This window comes from Acinonyx jubatus, chromosome A3, assembly GCF_027475565.1.
Source record: "Acinonyx jubatus isolate Ajub_Pintada_27869175 chromosome A3, VMU_Ajub_asm_v1.0, whole genome shotgun sequence".
In the NCBI taxonomy this organism is placed as follows: Eukaryota; Metazoa; Chordata; class Mammalia; order Carnivora; family Felidae; genus Acinonyx; species Acinonyx jubatus.
Genome location: NC_069388.1, coordinates 72,702,328 through 72,720,580, shown reverse-complemented (window position 1 = coordinate 72,720,580; position 18,253 = coordinate 72,702,328). Strand labels below are relative to the sequence as shown.

General features: G+C 36.9%; 1 protein-coding gene and 1 long non-coding RNA gene across 4 annotated transcripts in view; one reads left to right on the top strand and one right to left on the bottom strand.

Moving 5' to 3' along the window:
• CFAP36 (cilia and flagella associated protein 36) overlaps positions 1 to 6,113 on the bottom strand; it is a 29,775-nt gene extending 23,662 nt beyond the window's left edge. For 2 of the 3 annotated variants that reach the window (XM_015074214.3, XM_015074215.3), the window contains exons 1-3: positions 5,777 to 6,113; positions 2,653 to 2,717; positions 1,802 to 1,903 (exon numbers count right to left, since the gene is read on the bottom strand). In XM_015074214.3, coding sequence (XP_014929700.1) covers positions 1,802 to 1,903; positions 2,653 to 2,717; positions 5,777 to 5,891 — 282 coding nt within the window. In that variant the 5' untranslated portion in view covers positions 5,892 to 6,113. The remainder of the gene's footprint in view (positions 1 to 1,801; positions 1,904 to 2,652; positions 2,718 to 5,776) is intronic. The other variant, XM_027072422.2, reaches the window with a different exon arrangement.
• Positions 6,114 to 6,156: 43 nt separating this feature from the next.
• Positions 6,157 to 18,243, top strand: LOC128311195 (uncharacterized). The gene is made up of 3 exons (XR_008289311.1): positions 6,157 to 6,355; positions 14,050 to 14,141; positions 15,456 to 18,243. It is a non-coding gene; the product is annotated as an uncharacterized LOC128311195 (long non-coding RNA).
• The last annotated feature ends 10 nt before the right edge of the window (positions 18,244 to 18,253 follow it).

Here is an 18,253-nt window from a genome sequence, read left to right as displayed (position 1 = left end):
TCTTAAAAGAAACCTAAATACTAGTTAATAATTTTCAAATTATTCCTGTTCAACTAAAAAGGAAAAGAAAATATTGCCTATTATTACACTTTAAACTAATGGTACATATAGAATAAAATCTATTGGTGAACAACTTTTGCTTTACACCATTATTAACTAAAACCAAATGTTTATTTACATTAGTGCAGCATACCAATAATAGTTAAATATATTTTTCAAAATGTCATGTTATATTAAAGATGTTCTATCTCTAGAATTAGAGATGATCATTAAATAAGCAAAACTTGTGCAAAAGAGAACTATAGTAGGAAGTGCCGGGTTAAACAGTAGTCAAAGCAACCTCTTCTAGGCCCTGATAAGAAGATAATTTAAGTTAACAAACATTTATTAAGAACCTCCTGCTAGGAACTAAGTTCTCATCTCTGTGCTAGACACTGGGAATGCAAAGACACTCAAAACAGCTCAAAGGACTTACAATCTAGAAAGGCAAACAGACTTTTAAGAAACTGTAATTCTACCAAAAATGTACAAGTGTCCAGTGAGGTAGAATGAGTGCTAGTCTACCCTAGCATAAGAGGGATCAGGAACACTGCTACAAAAAGTAACATTTCAGCAAGGCCCTTATGTAGGAGGGATTCTCTGGGTAAGGGAAAGATAATGCAGTGGGAAGGTGAGGGCCAAACTTTGCAGGGTTACAGAATGGCATGAACAAAGCCAGACGCGTGGATGTTTACAAGAACAAGTGGCCTGTAATGACTATAGTACATAATATATTAGAGAACTATAGCAGAAGAATGAACATATAATTTAGGGTCACATCATAGACAATCCTCACTATCATCTGGCTAAGGAATTATAGTTTATTTGGTGGAAAATGGGAAGCTAAAACAACTTGTGAAGAAGGCTATTTGGTCAGTAGCAACATATCCCCATCTTGAACCTCTGAGCAACAGCTCACAGTTGGAGTGCCTGGACAGGCATCCTAGCACTACTTACTTAGCAGTGGACTTTGCACTGCTTAATATATATGTGCATTAGTTCTTTCATTTCTACGTGGAAATAAAATAGTGCCAATTTTTTTTTAATTAAAAAAATTTTTTTAAGTTTATTTATTTATTTTTGAGAGAGAGCAGGGGAGGGCAGAGAGACAGGGAGAGAAAGAATCCCAAGCAGGCACTGAAATGTCAGTGCAGAACCTGATGTGGGGCTTGAACCCACAAACCAGGAGATCATGACCTGAGTTGAAATCAAGAGTCGGACACTTTACCAACTAACCCAGGCACTCAATAGTGCCAAATTCTTAAGAGGCATCAGGAAGATTAAATGCTAGAATATATGTCAAGTGCCCAAAACAGCAGCTAGCATGAGCCCTCAGTATATATTAATTATAAAAACACATAATACTGAGTTCAAACCAGTACTGCAGAACTAATGAGACAATAAAAGTAGTTCCAAGGGAAGGAATTCCAAGGAAGTGTTTACTATGAAACTGCTGAGATAAAAAAAGGAGCAACTGAAAACCTATCCAAGATCTATATAAATAAAACAGTAGTTTGGACAAACCCTGTGATTATAGTTCTGCATTCAGAAAGTTCCTTTTTAACTGCATTAACTCATTAATACCTCAACTGATCATTTCTTGAGGTAATTATAAAAAAGAACCCATAGATGATGAATTAGCTTTTCACTCTTACAGTGTCTAAAATAGTATACTTTGACAATCAAACATAGCCAAATGCAAGCGAAACCCTAGACATTTTTGTTAAAATTCTATGTCAGTAGAATAACACAAAAGCAAAACCTGTGATGTACGTGTCTTTGCAAGAGGAGAAGTGCATGCTTCTTGAAATTGATCTTCATTAATTCCCATCTCTTTGAGGTAACTTTCCAACAGCTTTTCAACCTAAAAAAGGGAAAGTTTAACTTTTATAATTTACATAGAAAAATTCCAAAAGACAGTTTTCATGTTAAGTATTGAGTTTAGAAAAGGATAATCAAATTCTTGCTTGCAATTATTAATTTATAGCAAATTTTATTATATGGCAATGACAATGTCTTTCATCAAAAAAACAAACAACAAAAAGTTAAAATTTTTGCAGAGAATCAAATGAAATTTTATTTCCTCTGCTTGAAATAATGGAAGTCAAGGTTATGATGTTCAATGTGGTACAACTCTTCTGCTACTCAGAGCCAGTTTTTAAAATCACAAGACAATCATGTCAAATTAATAATTAACACTTCTCTGGATTAATCAGAAGAATAAGAATAAAATTTAAAGATTAGAGGCAAGATCTCTTAAAATAGCTACCCTAAATCCATTCTTTAGATTCTACAGTAGAAGAGATAAGAAGTCAAAAGGATGAAATACTCAGAGAAGCCTTGCAGCCTGATGGAACTGGTAGTACTATTAGGATAGATTGTATGTTTTAAAAAACAAAAATTTTTAGGTAGGCTCTATGCCTAACGTTGGGCTCGAACTCATGACCCTAAGAGTAACTCATGCCGTATGACTGACCCAGCCAGGTGCCTCAAGGTGGGATTTTTTTTTAATTAAAGAATTTTAAGATGGAAAAATCCGTGTGTTTAATTTAGAAAAGCTAAAATTAACATTATTCTAATTACCTTTTAAAATCAGTGGAAAAAAATACTCACTAGTTCTTTGTATTCCTGATGAATCTCTGTATAGGTCAATTTGCTTTCTTCTTCATCATCAAAAACTAAATTTAAAAGAAAAATATTGTATAGTGTAAAAAAGAACAAATCATTTGATTAATGCAAATATAAAATTCCACTCCTTACATCTTACATTGAACTCTCGTTCTTATAACTTAGCTTTTAGGCTTTGAATTCTTGAATTTAAAAAGAAACTGTGTGTGTGTGTGTGTTTACACACACATATACGTATATTAGTAGTAATATATGTTGTATATATATAACATATAACAGTGATAATTGGAAACAAGTTTTTTCCAACTTAAGACCTACTTCATGGATAAGACAAATGCTAATTTTCTACTTTGAATAATAAAAGGCAGCAGTTTCTTTATAAACTTTTAATGGAATATTATTGTTAATAGTTTTAAAATATTAATTCCTTTTACAACAGGCTCCAGATTATATTATCATACTCAAACTTTGCAAATGCAAATTTTACTGAAAGTGGCTAGCTAGGCCACTTTTGCTACATATAAATCAGTAATGAAATTAAAATAAATAAAACCAAAACAAATGTTTGCTCAATGATCATATATGTGAAACAATGTGTATTAGAAAGTTATATATTCCAAGAAGCTACAATCTAATTAGAGAAACAGGACAAATTCATGAATTGTCAACAAGAAACTTTTTTAATTCCCCCTAAGTGATCTAAAATGCAAAACTGACTCCTTTAATTTTCTATCTGAAGGTCTTCAATGACTGTTCTTTGCCTAGATAATAAATGCAAAATCCTTAGAAGGCCAGACAAAACGTCCAAGTCTCACCTCCCACCACTCCAAAACCCAAACTTTCCACTCTCAACATATACAATTACTTGGAATACCACCAAACATAACAACAACAAGTGGTGCTTCAAACTCCTGTATATTTGCCCAAGTGTTCCTAGATCTCTTGGCCTTTACCCAGTCCTCTTCTCCCAACTGTTCTTAAAGACATTGCAAATGGCACATTCTCCCAGACCTGCCACCCAATCCCAAATCCTAGGCTGGTTAGATCCCTCCCTCTGAACCCTTAAAAACTGCACTACATGCCTTCCTTTATTATGACACCTGCCACTTTAGATTTAAATTTCCATTGACCTTCCTGTCTTCCCCGCTAAATCATAAACTTCTCAAGCACAAGGCTTTTGTTTCATTCATCTTTCTATCCCCAGCTTCTGGCCCACAGACACTAAATAAATAACCTCAATAAATTGAAATAAATGCTGATATCACAGGCAGTACAAAACTAATCTTTAAATTATCTGAGGTAGTGGGGCGCCTGGGTGGCTCAGTCGGTTAAGCTTCGGACATCGGCTCAGGTCATGGTCTCCCCCTCCGTGAGTTTGAGCCCATGTCGGGCTCTGTGCTGACAGCTCAGAGCCTGGAGCCTGCTTTGGATTCAGTGTCTCCCTCTTTCTCTGCCCCTCCCCCACTCACGTTCTGTCCTTCTCTCTCTCAAAAAATAAATAAATAAACATTAAATTATCAAGGTGAAGAACAGCACACTGAAAGTCACTCAAGTATTAACACTGTTATTGCAACTGACGCTGGGATGTTACTTCCACTTCTGCCATCTGCTCTATGTAACACAGGGCATACACACAATATAATAGCTACTTAAACTGTTTCCAGTTAATTGTAAACCAAATTACTACCTTACATGTGTATAAGGCTGAGGATTACTGCTTCCCTGTAAAATTACACAATCAGATGTATTATTACCGAGATGCACCACTTTTGATGTTTGGGGATAAAAAGAACGATGCTTTAATTTTTTTTTTTCATTTCAGCATTTAGTCTCAGAGGCATAAATAGAATCAAAAGGTGAAATAATTCTTTATTCTCCTAAAGGAGAGGTCAGAATTCCACATGCTTCATCGGTCTCAGAATTTTAAATTCTTAAAAAGATCACATATAAAAATAATTTTGAACTTCTTTAGAAATGACCCATAAAAACAAGACTTAAATATTATCTGAATTTTGATTATGGTGTAATTTCTATTATAGTAATGAAAAGATCCAATGGTCAAACTAAATTTTATCTTTACCAGAATCATGGAATCTCAGGGTTGAAAGGACTTTTAAAAGGTCACTCCGGATAACTAATTATAGTTGAATTCCCCTCTATAACATCTCCATTAAGTTGCTGTCAAATCCACTTAAACACTGCTAGCTCCTGGGAAACTCATTACCTCCTAAGGTAGGCTAACTTAACTGGGATACATTCTGTTAGGGAGCACTTCATAGAAATTTGTCTGTAGCTAGTACCCACTGACCTTAGCTATATCCCACTGAACCTTACAAAACAAGTCTAATTCATCCAACATAAGGCAGACATTCAAATGATTGATGGATATTACTACCTTAAAAGTCCTGCCTAGCTAAACAACCACCATAACAGTTAGGCATTCATTCATATGACATGGTTTCTAGTTCCTTCTCCCTAAATGAGCTCCAATTTGTCTCCGAAAACTGAATGCAGAACTCAAAGCGTGAATGATAAGGACCTGGAGGTCCTTTTCCCTTACAGGGAATATTATGCCACATGTATATAGTTCATTTGTTAGAAAATACTCTCCCCGCCCCCACCCCAAATTTTTGTACAGCAGAGAGTCTGAGTGTTCAGTAAAGGCAATACAGGCCACTGGGTCGCCAGCTCTGGGCCTGCTGGAGTAATAGCATGCCCTCCCTTTGCGATCAACTGCTTAAATAATAAGGAACATAGGCAAACTGACATCTCCCCTCCCAAGTCACTGGGGAAGTTGTTGAAGCCCACCCAAACAGTCCACCTGCCCAAAGAAGAAACGTGCAGTATCGGGTGTAAGACCCAACAACACAGGATTAAAGTCTGATGATTTTCGGATGTGCTCGGGCTCAGGGAAGGGGGAGTCCCCATCTTCAGTTCCGTGAAGGAAGACTGGCGCGGTGCCAGCAATACCTCCTACAAACCAGCTCTAAACCTCGCCGACAAAGGTAAAAACCTAAGAGATGAGAGGTGGTTCGTGGTGACCACCTTCCGGCCGATGCTGAGGAGAGAGACACATGAAAGGGCTGTCGGTTCGGGATCTGGGTTTTACCTTCACATTTCTGCTCCACAAAGTCCAAGATGGGGATGGACCAGTCCGGGCCTCGCAGGAACCCAGCGATGCTCTCCACCACCCATTCCACCTCATCCTCTTCTTCCGCAGCCATCCCGCTTCGTGGGACGCCGTGGAACCCTAGGCCAGACCGCCGGAGCCTGCTAAGGCCCTAGGGCCGCAGCGGGCCGAGACAGAATGGGAGAAGAAAGAGTTGTTCCCGCAATCGCTCCGCTACCTGGACGAAACCCACAAACCAGTTAACGTAAAATGGTCGCTATGGCAACGCGCGCAGCCGCCCCAGACTGCCTCCCGGAAGTGAAGCCAGCTTCCCTGGAGCCTGCTCCTCTCGGAAAGGGCCATTTGAACAACGTTTTCGATTGGCTGGGAAAGGACAGTACTGGATCAAAAGATAGCCTTCCGCCTATTGGCCCGGAGTTGCTAGGGCTGAGAGCAAAAGTGTAGCCATTGGCTGGAGGCCATAGCAGGAATCTCTACATTCTCTTTTCCTAGAAGTGCGTGGGGGCTCACGCTTAGAAATGGTGCAGTGGCGTACGCGCAGTGGCTAGTCTTCTCTCGGTAAGGCCTTGAAAGGCTTCGGTTCGCCGTTGTATACTTAGCACCTCAGTGCCAACGATATTCAAACCCACTGGGCCAGAAGTGTTTGTAATTAAAGGGTTTGAAAATACAAAGATAAGCAATGTAGCTCTGGCTCTGTCTGGAGCTCAGGGCTCCAAGTGGGTCTTTAACCTTTCATGCGTACATAGAAAACACTAGAATTGGGAGATTTTCAAGGGCAAAATGGAAGTTAATATTCATTTAAATAAATGTTTACATAACCATTTTTTTAAAAAATGTTTTCTCATCATTGAGAGAGAGTGTGAGCAGGGGAGGGGCAGAGGGAGAGGGACAGAGGATTTCAAGTGGCCCTGTGCTCCCAGCAGAGAGCGAGATGGGGCGGAATTCAGGAACCCTGAGATCATGATCTGAGCTGAAATCCCACGCTTAATGACTGAGCCACCCAGGTGTCCTGCATAACAAAATTTTTTGTCAGATAACACCAACTCAAATTTTAAATTGGGGTCCATTATGGAATGGGTCTTCAAAGATCATTGCCAAAGTGCTTGGCGTCCCAAAATATCTTCAGACAGCCTTATATATTGTTGCAGTAAAATTTCAAGATCTAATTAGCTATATCAGTTCATGAATAAGGCAGCATCCTATATGTCAAGTAGAAGAGAGCTCCAAAGGTCTACAGGAAATTAAAGATTTTTAAGGTAGAGAGTGGAAAAATGGAAATTGTTAGCAAAGAATCCATTGTTTGAGGCAAGGTCACCCTCCTAAGTCGAACGGAAAAGATGTATCAGTAAATTTCCTAATGCTGACCAAGAAATTCCCATGTTAACTAGTTAGAGGTTACATTTCTAGGGAGCTGAAACTACAGTTTGAGTCTTGGTTTACTGACTTGGGACTTAACCTAAGTGACACCATTTGGGGCCTGTGGCTTTCTTTTTAACAATATATTTACATAAAAGGGATTATATTATATGTACAGTCATGGAACTTTTTTTCACTATGAGGTCACTTTTCATATAAAAATACAGAACTCCTTTCTTTGCAGCTGCAAAGTATTCTATAAACTACCTTTCATTATTTTTAGCTTGTGTATATATACACACACAATATCTTAGTGAATGGAGAGATATGATGATTACTCTGCAGTCTTTTTCTTTTTTTCCCTCCCTGATTGGGTGTACTCTACCATTTTTTCCTTACAAACTGCTGAAATAAATATATTTGTGTCACTAAGAACGGTTGATTTTATTGACTATTCTAAGGAATAAATTCCAGAAGAATTGCTAAATGAAAGTATATATGTCTTGATTTATTTGACTAATCTTCAATTGCTGGATTAAATTACTTCAATTTGTTAAATTCAGAAACAGTCTGTAATGAACATCAATTTTTGAGCCCAAGTCTCTTTATTTCCTTTGAGTAAATTCCCAAATGGAAAATTACTGAACTTCTTTTTAAAATCTTTTTGAAAGGGGCGCCTGGGTGGCTCAGTCGGTTAAGCGTCCGACTTCAGCCCAGGTCACGATCTCAGTGTTTGTGAGTTCGAGCCTCACATCGGGCTCTGTGCTGACAGCTCAGAGCCTGGAGCCTGCTTCGGATTCTGTGTCTCCTTCTCTCTCTGTCCCTCCCCTGCTCATGCACTCTCGCTCTCTCTCAAAAAGAAGTAAACATTTAAAAAAAAATTTTTTTAATCTTTTTGAAAAATGTCTTTGCCAATCTACTAGGTTAAAAACAAAACATAATTTTAATTTCCATTTTTAAATTTGAAATTGAGCATTGTTTGACATTGATTAGCCTTTGCATTTGTTCCTGGGTTATCTTTCCATATCCTTTGACCATTTCTTATTGGGATTTCTTTTTTATCTATTATTGATCTATAAGAGCTTTTTATACCCTTTGACACATGTTGCAATGACATGTTTGTCATTTGTCTTTTCATTTAGTTCATTGTGCGTTTTGCTGTATAGAAGTTTTGTATTTTCCTTGTAGACTTTAAATGGGAGGTTATAAGTTAATTATTTTCCTAAGTGGATAGCCATGTTCCAAACACCACTTGCTGGAAATGGGTGTGATAGAGTGTTGTTTTTTTAACTAAGTAGAGGAAAAAGGAAAGGAGGATATCATCATTCTTAGGCTAAACCATTGTGACACCAGACAAGGATTTCTGTGGTGTTTATTATTCTCTTTTTCTGTTTTCTAAACCAGCTTAAAATAGAAATCCCACTTTTGTTCTGCCAATTCTCTCTTTTCATAAAGAAGCTGCTTGTATGGTTTCTAATGAGCCTAGAGGCCACAGAGTGCTATTCAACTGCACTTGGCATTACTTAGCATTAGAGTCTTCATCTTCAGTCTCTTCCCAGTGCTCTCCCATTTCACTAGAAGCAGACAGTAACTGGGATGCACAAGCTCTCCTTTCGTTTATTTTCTTAGCATTATTCCTGAAGGTGGGTGGGCTGGATTTCTTCAGGCCTTCAATTTCTCTCATTTATTTCAAAACATTTTATTATTTCAACTTTCACTTCATAACGTAAGGCTTTTCATTTCATTCACTAGTTGGGATTCTTAAAGCCAGTATGCTTATACAGTTTAACAAAATATGTTCAATATGTTCATCGTGAAATAACACAAACTCAAAAGAACAGTGCACATACTCAGGGCAACCCATGTGGATGCACTGGAGCATGAATTAGAAGATGATGTGGTGGGGGGCGGGGGGGGGCGGAGGGAGGGTGGGGAGCCTGGGTGGCTCAGTTGAGCCTCCAACTCTTGATTTCGGCTCAGGCCATGATTCACGATTTGTGAGTTTTAGCCCCGCATTGGGCTCTGCATTGACAGTGCAGAGCCTGCTTGGGATTCTCTCTCTCCCTATTGCTCTGCCCCTCCCCTGCTCACTCACTCTCTAAATAAACAAACAAATAAATAAACACTTTTAAAAAAGAAGAAAACAATGTGGATATTTGTTGTGTGTTGTGCATTTTACCATAGGTCACTGTGTTCAGTCAGGTAGTGTTTTTCATGCTTCATAGTAGTGCAAAGCATAGTCATCTCTTGAAAAATCACAACTTTTTATTTTGGCTGTTTTATTATTTTTTATCTACTACATATGAACAGATTTTCATACTGAAGACATGTTTTGTAGGAAAAGAGACCAAAATAGATAACACATACACACATAAATATATATGTACACTCCTCACACACACACAGACATATGTATACAACCTCCCCCACAATAAACATACACATATATACATACATCTACAGTACTTGTACCCGAGGGGTGATAGGGGTTTAATTGTGGAACACATATAAAAAGCACTTGGGGGACGCCTGGGTGGCTCAGTTGGTTGAGTGTCCAACTCTTGATTTTGGCTCAAGTCACGATCCCAGAGTTGGGATCAAGCCCTGCATTGTGCTCCGTGCTGAGTGTGGAGCCTGCTTGGGATTCTATCTCCTTCTCCCTCTGCACCTCTCCCCTGCTTGTGCTCTCTCCCTTTCTCTAAAAAATAACAATAAAAAGCCCTTGGGACCTTGGGATGCTTGGTAGTTAGTAAATTCTCTGTACATATTAGCTATTCTCGTTATGTATAGTCTTTTTCTTTTTTTAACCACTTGCAACGGGGGTGGGGGGCGGGTGAGAAACAATTCTCTTTATTTTGCCTTTCTCCTTTCACTGCCAAGTCATTTGTGTTCTTCGCTACAGTTCTGCTGAAATCTGCTTCTTTCCATCCTCTATGGGAACTCAGCCTCTGCCTTACAAAGTAGTTAAAAAGTACAGTCTTAACATGACTGCGTTCCCCCAGGTTTTTCAGGGATGATGTAACAACTAGTAACATTTGTGTAGTGCTTTGTAGTTTACAAAGGGATTTACATCTATTTGACTCAGTGCAACCTTGAAAGGTAAGTAAAGATGTCACTAAGATTTTCCCCATCTTGTAGGACTGCTAGGATTGCTGCAACAAAGTGCCACAGACTAGGTGGCTTAGATGACAGAATTTTATTTGCTTGCAGTTCTGGAGACTGGAAGTCTGAGATCAAGGTGTCAGCAGGGTTGCTTTCTTCTAAGTCCTCTCGCGTTGTGTCCTAGATGCTGCCTTCTTGTTGTGTCCACATGGTCTTCCCTCCTTACCGTCTGTACCAAACTTTCCTTTGCTTATAAGGGCATCAGTTGAAGGGGAGCCTGAATATAGTATCCCAAAATATGGCACTTTCAGGATACTGATTATTTTGAGCTAAAGGCAAGTGAGAACTCTCTGCTCTCTCACCATCTGCAAAGCAGGGCATAAATTTGCCCTGAGAAAGGTACTCTCCCCATACCAGTAAGAGGAGAGGTGAGGAGAGGATTCTTGTCGCTAGAGATGAGGAGTCAACTCTGAGATGACTTTGCACAAACAGACTTTACTAAAATCACCCTTGTCTTACATTAAGAAATCTTCATCCCCCGCACATATTTCCCAGTCACTTTTGCACAAGTAATGCATTCTAGAAGCCCCAACCCTCTTTCCTTTGTCTAGTCACTTCTCCACAATTTATCACCTTTTGTTAAAAAGGTATATAAGCCTCCACGTCTGTTGCCTCTTTGGCTTTTTTCACTTCTTTTTTGTGAAGCCACCATGCACATACAATGCACATACTTAAAAGTTAAGTATTGATAAAATTGGATGCCTCCTCTCCTGTTATTTTGTCAATTTAATTCGCTCAGCTACTAAACCAAAGAGGGTAGAGGAAAAGGTTTTTCTTTCCCTCTGTAATCATACTGGATTAGGGCCCCCTGCCAGTGACCTCATTTTAAATTAACCCATTTAAAGGTCCTGTCTCCAAATACAGTCAAATTCTTAGGTAGGGGGTTAGGAGATAGGAATTTGGGAAAGACACAATTCGACCCACAACAAACAGGTGGGAAAACATACTTTTGGAGGTCAAATTTCTTGCCCAGAGTTGGAGCAAAGTCAGGGCTTACACTTCCCTGTACTTGATACTTAAGCTACAAGGTACCTTCCAACTTTCACATTATAATATATCACAGAAATTTTCCCATACCAATGAAAATATTTCTACATGATTCTTTTTAATGTTATCTAGTGTCTTAGCTTGGGCTATCACAGAACACCAAAGACTAGGTAGCTTATAAACAACAGAAATTTATTTTTCACAGGTCCTGAGGCTGGGAAATCCAAAATCAAAGAGTCAGCAGATTTGGTGTGTTTGGTGAAAGCCCACTTCTTGTTTTATATAGATAACTTGTCTTCGTGATGGGCCCTCACATGTGGAAAAAAGGGAGCTCTCTTTGGATCCCTTTTATAAGAGAACTAATCCCATTCATGAGGGCTCCACCCTCATGACCTAATCACCTGCCAAAGGTCCCACCTCCTAATACATCACCTTAGGGGTTAGGATATCAACATATGAGTCACAAACAATTCAGTTGATATTTATTGCTTTCCCACTGTGTAAACATAACACAGTTTATTTCAACAATCCCATATTGATCTAGGCTGTTTCTTACACTAAAAAATAATTCCCCAGTGAGCATTCTTGTAACTAAGGCTTTGCACCTAATCTTTATCATTTTGTGAAGATGAATTTCTACAAGAAGAATTGCTAAATCACACAGTATGCAGTTTTTAAAGACATCTATACCTATGAAGGTTTTTTTTAAAGAGAAAGTATTGTGAATTCTGCAATAATCATGGTTAAATGCTAAGTAATTCTTACCCTTTTTATTATTGTTTTACATCCATGAGTCCACACATCCACACACATGCAAAAATATATCTCAGATACATTGGTGATTGCTAATCCAATCAGACTATGACCAGAGAAATGATTGTGAATTCTGGAGGAAGCAGACTCTTTAATCTCACAAATGCATCTCCCACACCAACACAAAAGACCCACAGTGAATATTAGATGAATATGTGAATGATAATCTGCATACATAGTGCCTCATATTTGCCTAAGAGTAATCCATGTTTTTTTTTCTGCCCCTGAGAGTAAGAGTATAGGTATGACTACTGGCAGAGCAGGGTTTTGCAGGTTTTTTAAAAAAATATTAACAAAACATGCTTGCAATGCAGATCAAGTAGTTTTAAGTTATTATTAGCAATAGGCATAAAAGTATCGATGCAATAGAAGTGTCATCTTCACATGTAATTTATCGAACATCTAAAACATCACTAATGAACTACCTAATTGCTACTCCAAATGGTACTATTTCAGCTTTCAAGTAAAGAGAGGGGGAAAAAAGGTCACTGCTTTAATCCTACAAATTGCTTTTATCCTGGCTATAGAAAGACTTTTTAGAAGTTCTAAATTATAGGTTCTTTGCAAAATCTTTTCTTGATTATTTGGTCTATGTAACAGCAAAGGGATGGAGGAAGTTTCCATGGTTTGGCAAATAAATAATTACCCACCATATCTTCAAATTCTCCAATGAATCCTTAGATTTTTATTATATTTTCAGGTGTAGCATCACAGATTTTTCATTCTCTTTCCAATGTCATTTGTTTTCTATTCCTTATAATCTATAAAATATTCAGCATCCTGATTTAAAATAGCAAAGAGGGAGTCCTGGATGTCTCAGTTGGTTGAGTGTCCAACTCTTGATCTCAGCTCAGGTCTTGATCTCATGGTCATGAGTTCCAGCCCCACATTGGGTTCTACACTGGGCATGAAGCCTACTTTTAAAAAAGCAGCAAATAAATAACAAAAATACAAGGACTTTTTTTCAAATCATGGCTAAAAACATTCATTTGTATAAAATGGCATAGATTCAAATCCTTTATTTATTTATTGAGTGCATACTATGTACCAACCCCTGTGCTCAACACTGAGAATAAAGAACTATGGATGTGGTACATTCTAAATTCCAAGGGCATGATAGTTCACTTCTTTTCATTTTATCTCTAAATGTTCAGGGTCTTTTTGTGGCTTTTCTTTTTATTTCACCTCCCTTTCTTTATTCATTATGGTTTTTTTTTTCACTGTTTCATTTGTGTGTAGATAATTTTCCTATGTGTTTTTCCTTCTTCTCTTTCCTTCTACCTTTTATTACCTACTAAGCTGACCCTTGCATTTGTCTTCCATGTGTTTTCTCATCCATTTTTCTGTTTTGGTTTCTTCTAAGTTTTACTGGCTTTGCGGAGGATGACTAATTCCATAGAACATGTTTTTATGTGACTTATATCTGTTTTTCATTCTCTTAAAAGCAGCTGCAGCCTAGGTGAATGGCTTCTAAATTTTTTTGACCAGATAGTACATCAGTAAAAAATGTCTAAATATGCCCCCTTAATATATAAATATATATTTACTAATGAACTACATACATGTACATATACATATATGAGTATGAACAATTATATAATATATAATTTAAAAAACAAAACTTGAAAAAAATTGAAATAAACAAAGGGTGAGATAAAAATATATAGAATGAATTCTAATATTTTCTCCTGGGTGCCAGTGGACCATCTTGTGCACTCACTGTGGAAACCTCTAGTTTGAGTTTTATAAACTTGATAGTTTGGTCTTTTCTCACTTTAAGGAGGGCACTGAGCATCCTGTTTACTCTCTATTACCTTTTAGAATATTCTGGGAGGAACAGTAAAGACAATTTTGAGAGTCCTATTTGCAGCCAAGGACATTGAGATCAAGACTCTCAAACAAAAAAGAGTAATAAAAGCCTCTTCCATCTTCAGAATAAGTAAAACCATCCTATCTGGGAACCTTGCTGATGTGGGAGGCAGTAGAGAATTGGGCATAATAATGGAACATTCCTGAAGTTTGGCAGGTAAACACTTTTACTTATTTAATAATTTGTTGCTTTTTCTGTTGGAAAAGTAATATATGTGCCCTGAAAAAGGCTCAAACATTATAGAACTATACAATGAAGAAAGTGAAAGTCTCCTATTTTTCCTGCCACCTAAAGAAAACCACTGTAATTGTGTGGTCATTGGTCTCCAGATTAAAAAAAGGTTTTTTTTAAATGTTCATTCATTTTTGAGAGAGAGAGAGAGACAGAGTGCAAGCGGAGAAGGGTCAGAGAGAGAGGGAGACACAGAATCCAAAGCAGGCTCCGGGCTCTGAGCTGTCAGCACAGAGCCTAACATGGGGATGGAACCCACGAACCACAAGATCATGACCTGAGCCAAAGCCAGACACTTAACCGACTGAGCCACCCAGGCACCCCCAGATTTTTTAAATGCACATTTTAACACATATTATTATCTTGTTCAACCAAAATGAGACCATTGCCATTTACACAGCATCTTTTACTTCATTTTCCAAGGATATCTTTCAATATTAGTACAATAGATTGTTCTTTTAAGTGGATGCATAGTATTCCATTATATAGATATGCCTCTATTTAATGAGTATCTTGTTTATGCTCATGTCCAATATTTTACTCTTATAAACAATGCTACAATGAACATTAGTGTACATTATTTCTGCATAAGAATGCCAGAGTAGTTTCATAAAAGAGGAGTGGAATTCCAGGTGTAATGGTATGAAACATTTTTGGAACATTAAAATTTTCCATCAGTACTACCAAATTGCCCTGCAAAAGACAGTATCAACTGATACTGTCACCAAAAGATTATGTATTTATTTTTCCACATTAAAAACTATTAGTGTTTTAGTGTTTTTAATCTGAAAGGTAAAAAGTATTTACTTGTTTTGATTTGCCTAATTTTAAAAAATGTTTCTTTATTATTTTGAGAGAGAAATAGAGAGCATGAGCAGGGGAAGGGAAGAGAGAGAGGGAGAGAGAGAAATTCCAAGCAGGCTCAATGCTGTCAGCACAGAGCTCGACGTGGGGCTCAATCCCATGAACCTTGAGATCACTACTGAGCCAAAATCACGAGCCAGAGGCTCAACCGCAATTGAGCCACACAGGCACCCCTGCCCGTTTTATTGTTAATGAGATTGAGGATTCTTTTATACATTAACCAGCCATTTATATTTGTGAGAGCAGTGGTTCTTTGTTTGGTTTCTAGTTTTAACTTTTTATTGTACAAATTTGCGAATACACACAAAAGGAGCACCATGCTTCAATAGTAATTAACATTCTTAGCAAACTCAGACACCATGTCATTTCACATAGGAATGCTTTTAAATAACACTGGAAGATGTCATTTAGTGCCCTTTGACCCAGGCACTCACCTCTAATTCCGTGGCTAAGCAGAAAATGTGTAAACGAAAGGAGCAGCAAGAGCCAACCCTAGATGTCCTGCAGCAGTGGAAACCAAGTTACTGATTCAGACCACCAGATGGCAGACCACAGGAAAAGGAAAAAGGAGAGGAAGAAATGTCACCTACCAAGACCCAGCTCCAGGATGACCCAGAGATCTTAGAAAACTTGGTTTCCTATTAGTATTGAGGAGGTCAGGGGTCAGGGAAGATTACTCAGAGGCATTGTTTTAAACTATAGTAATGTACTTAATTATCTGATAGTAACATGGTTTATTATTGTGATACATTTTATTATCAGATAAAACATCTTTTGTTTTCTTTTTTTCTCTGTAAATGTTATTCTCATTCTTAAGGCCTCCAAGAATAATGTCATAATTGGAATTGCATCAAACCTATAAGTTAATTTGGAAAAAAAATCAAGATCTTTATGATACTTATTTTTCTCATGAAAGAATGTGTTTTTGTCACTATTGAGGTCTCCATTTATATATCTTAGTAAGGATTGCAGTTTTCCTTATAAAGATCATGCATATCACTCATTCAGAATTTTACTTGGGGAGATATTTTATATATATTCTAACTGGATTTTGGTGATTTTACAGAAATATACTGATTTTTGCAGATTAAATGTTTAATTTCTGTATTCTTTTATTAAAAATAGCTATGAGTTAGTTATTCCTAATTTTCTTGCTATACAATTATGTAACCTGAAAAATATCATAAAATTCTTGTATTTTCCTTTCCACCATTTATTTCTGTTATTTCTATTTCATGCTTCATTATATTGGCTGAAAATGACATAAAAATATAAAAAATTTAATAGTAATGATAATATAGCTTTACTATGTGTAATTGAGTTTTTATTCAGAATAGATACTTGTGTTTATTTTAATTTTATACAATAATGTATTTTTATTAAGAGTATAAATGAGTGTTGGAGTGCCTGATTTCGGCTCAAGTTATGATCTCACGTTTGTGAGATTGAGCCCCGCATTGGGCTCCACACTGGGTGTGAAGCCTACTTAAGATCCTCTCTCTCCCTCTTCCTCTGCCCTTTCTCCCACTCATGCTTTTTCTCTCTCAAAAATAGAATTAATAATAATAATAATAATAATAATAAAAGACTATAAATGGGTGTTGATTTCATCCAGTGGCTTTTCAGCATCTACTGAGAGGATCATATGATTTCTTTTATTGAATCAATTTATGTAGTTATTTTATTAATGTTTCCTTATATTGTCAGTTTTTACGTCTAATATTCATAAGTAGGTTTTGTCTGTAAATGTTTGGTGTGTCATACCTTTATTGGATTATAGTGTTAGACCTATATTTAGCTCATAAAAGAATGGGATAACATCCAATCATTTTCTGTGTTTTATGTTACAGAATAAATATATGATTTTTATCTGTTTTATTATTACTATTTTCCTAAGGCAGTTATGGAAACAAAGCTATTTTTAAATTTTAAAAATGAAAATAAAGAAATGCTTATATTACAGTAGAGACACTTTTACAACTGAGAACCTGAAAGAGCTATAACAAAGGTTATTTTCCCCACCCCAGCATGTTAAGGAAATGCCTGCCAAACCCATTATAAAAGATTATCTCTGTCTGAGTGTGCTATGGGTTATACTATTACATAAAGCAGACAAAATCCTTTATTTTTCTCAGCTGTTCTGCTCAGTCATGGAAAGAATAAAATTATACCTAGTGATTCAGCATCTGAAATGTTATACCAAGTCAAAAGTTGCTGCCTATATAGTTTTCACAAGAAGCTATTGCATTTCTTAGGTTCTGGTAGGTAATAATAATAATATTCCAAGGAAGTCTTTCTTGGTTGAGGGTGGAAAGCAATAAAGAATTTGACTCAAATTTTATCTGGTTGTATAACCTGTCTCTGTAAGTAAGTCATGGCTTGGATAATAAAAAAGTAGTTGTGGTAAACTTCCAGATGAGTAATATTGATAAAGCTTCATTACGACTCTTCTCATCATGGATCACAACATTGTTTGACAGAACTTTCTGGCATGATGGAAGTGTTCTATTTCTGTGTGTGCAATGTAGCTATGTGTCCACTGTGGCTCTGAGGACTTGAAATGTGGCCAGTGCTGATGAGAAACTGAATTTTTATTTTTATTTAATTGTAATTAATTTAAATTGAAGTAGCCGCATGTGGCTAGTGGCTACCATAATGGACAATGCCGCTTCAAAATATGAAATGTAATCAGTATGGATACATTAAGAACCCAAAATGTTTTCACCACATTTCCTTATTACGCATAAATAAATTTCACTTGCCAATATTTTGACAATTCAAAATCAATATCAGTCTCTGCATTTATGCTTGCATTTTAAAAACTTACTTTAATACTTTTCTCCTATCTGAGACATCTTTGCCATTCTGAGAAGTATCTGTTTTTCCTTTCACTCGCATTTTGCTATTGTTGCTGTCTTTTGTCTACATGCTTTTAGCTCTGCCATTAGGTGTCTTTGTAATTTCACATCCAAACCTTGTGAATTTTTGTTAGTTTCTTTAAATAAAGCGATTTGGTTCAAATACTGACATGAACAAGGATATGACATGTATAATGATGGATAATTATATCAATAAACTGGACATGGGTAAAAAAATAATCAAGAAGAGTTGGCAAAAAAAAAAATTTAATGAGAACTTAAGAATAGAATTGGCACTTTAGTATGGAAATTGCA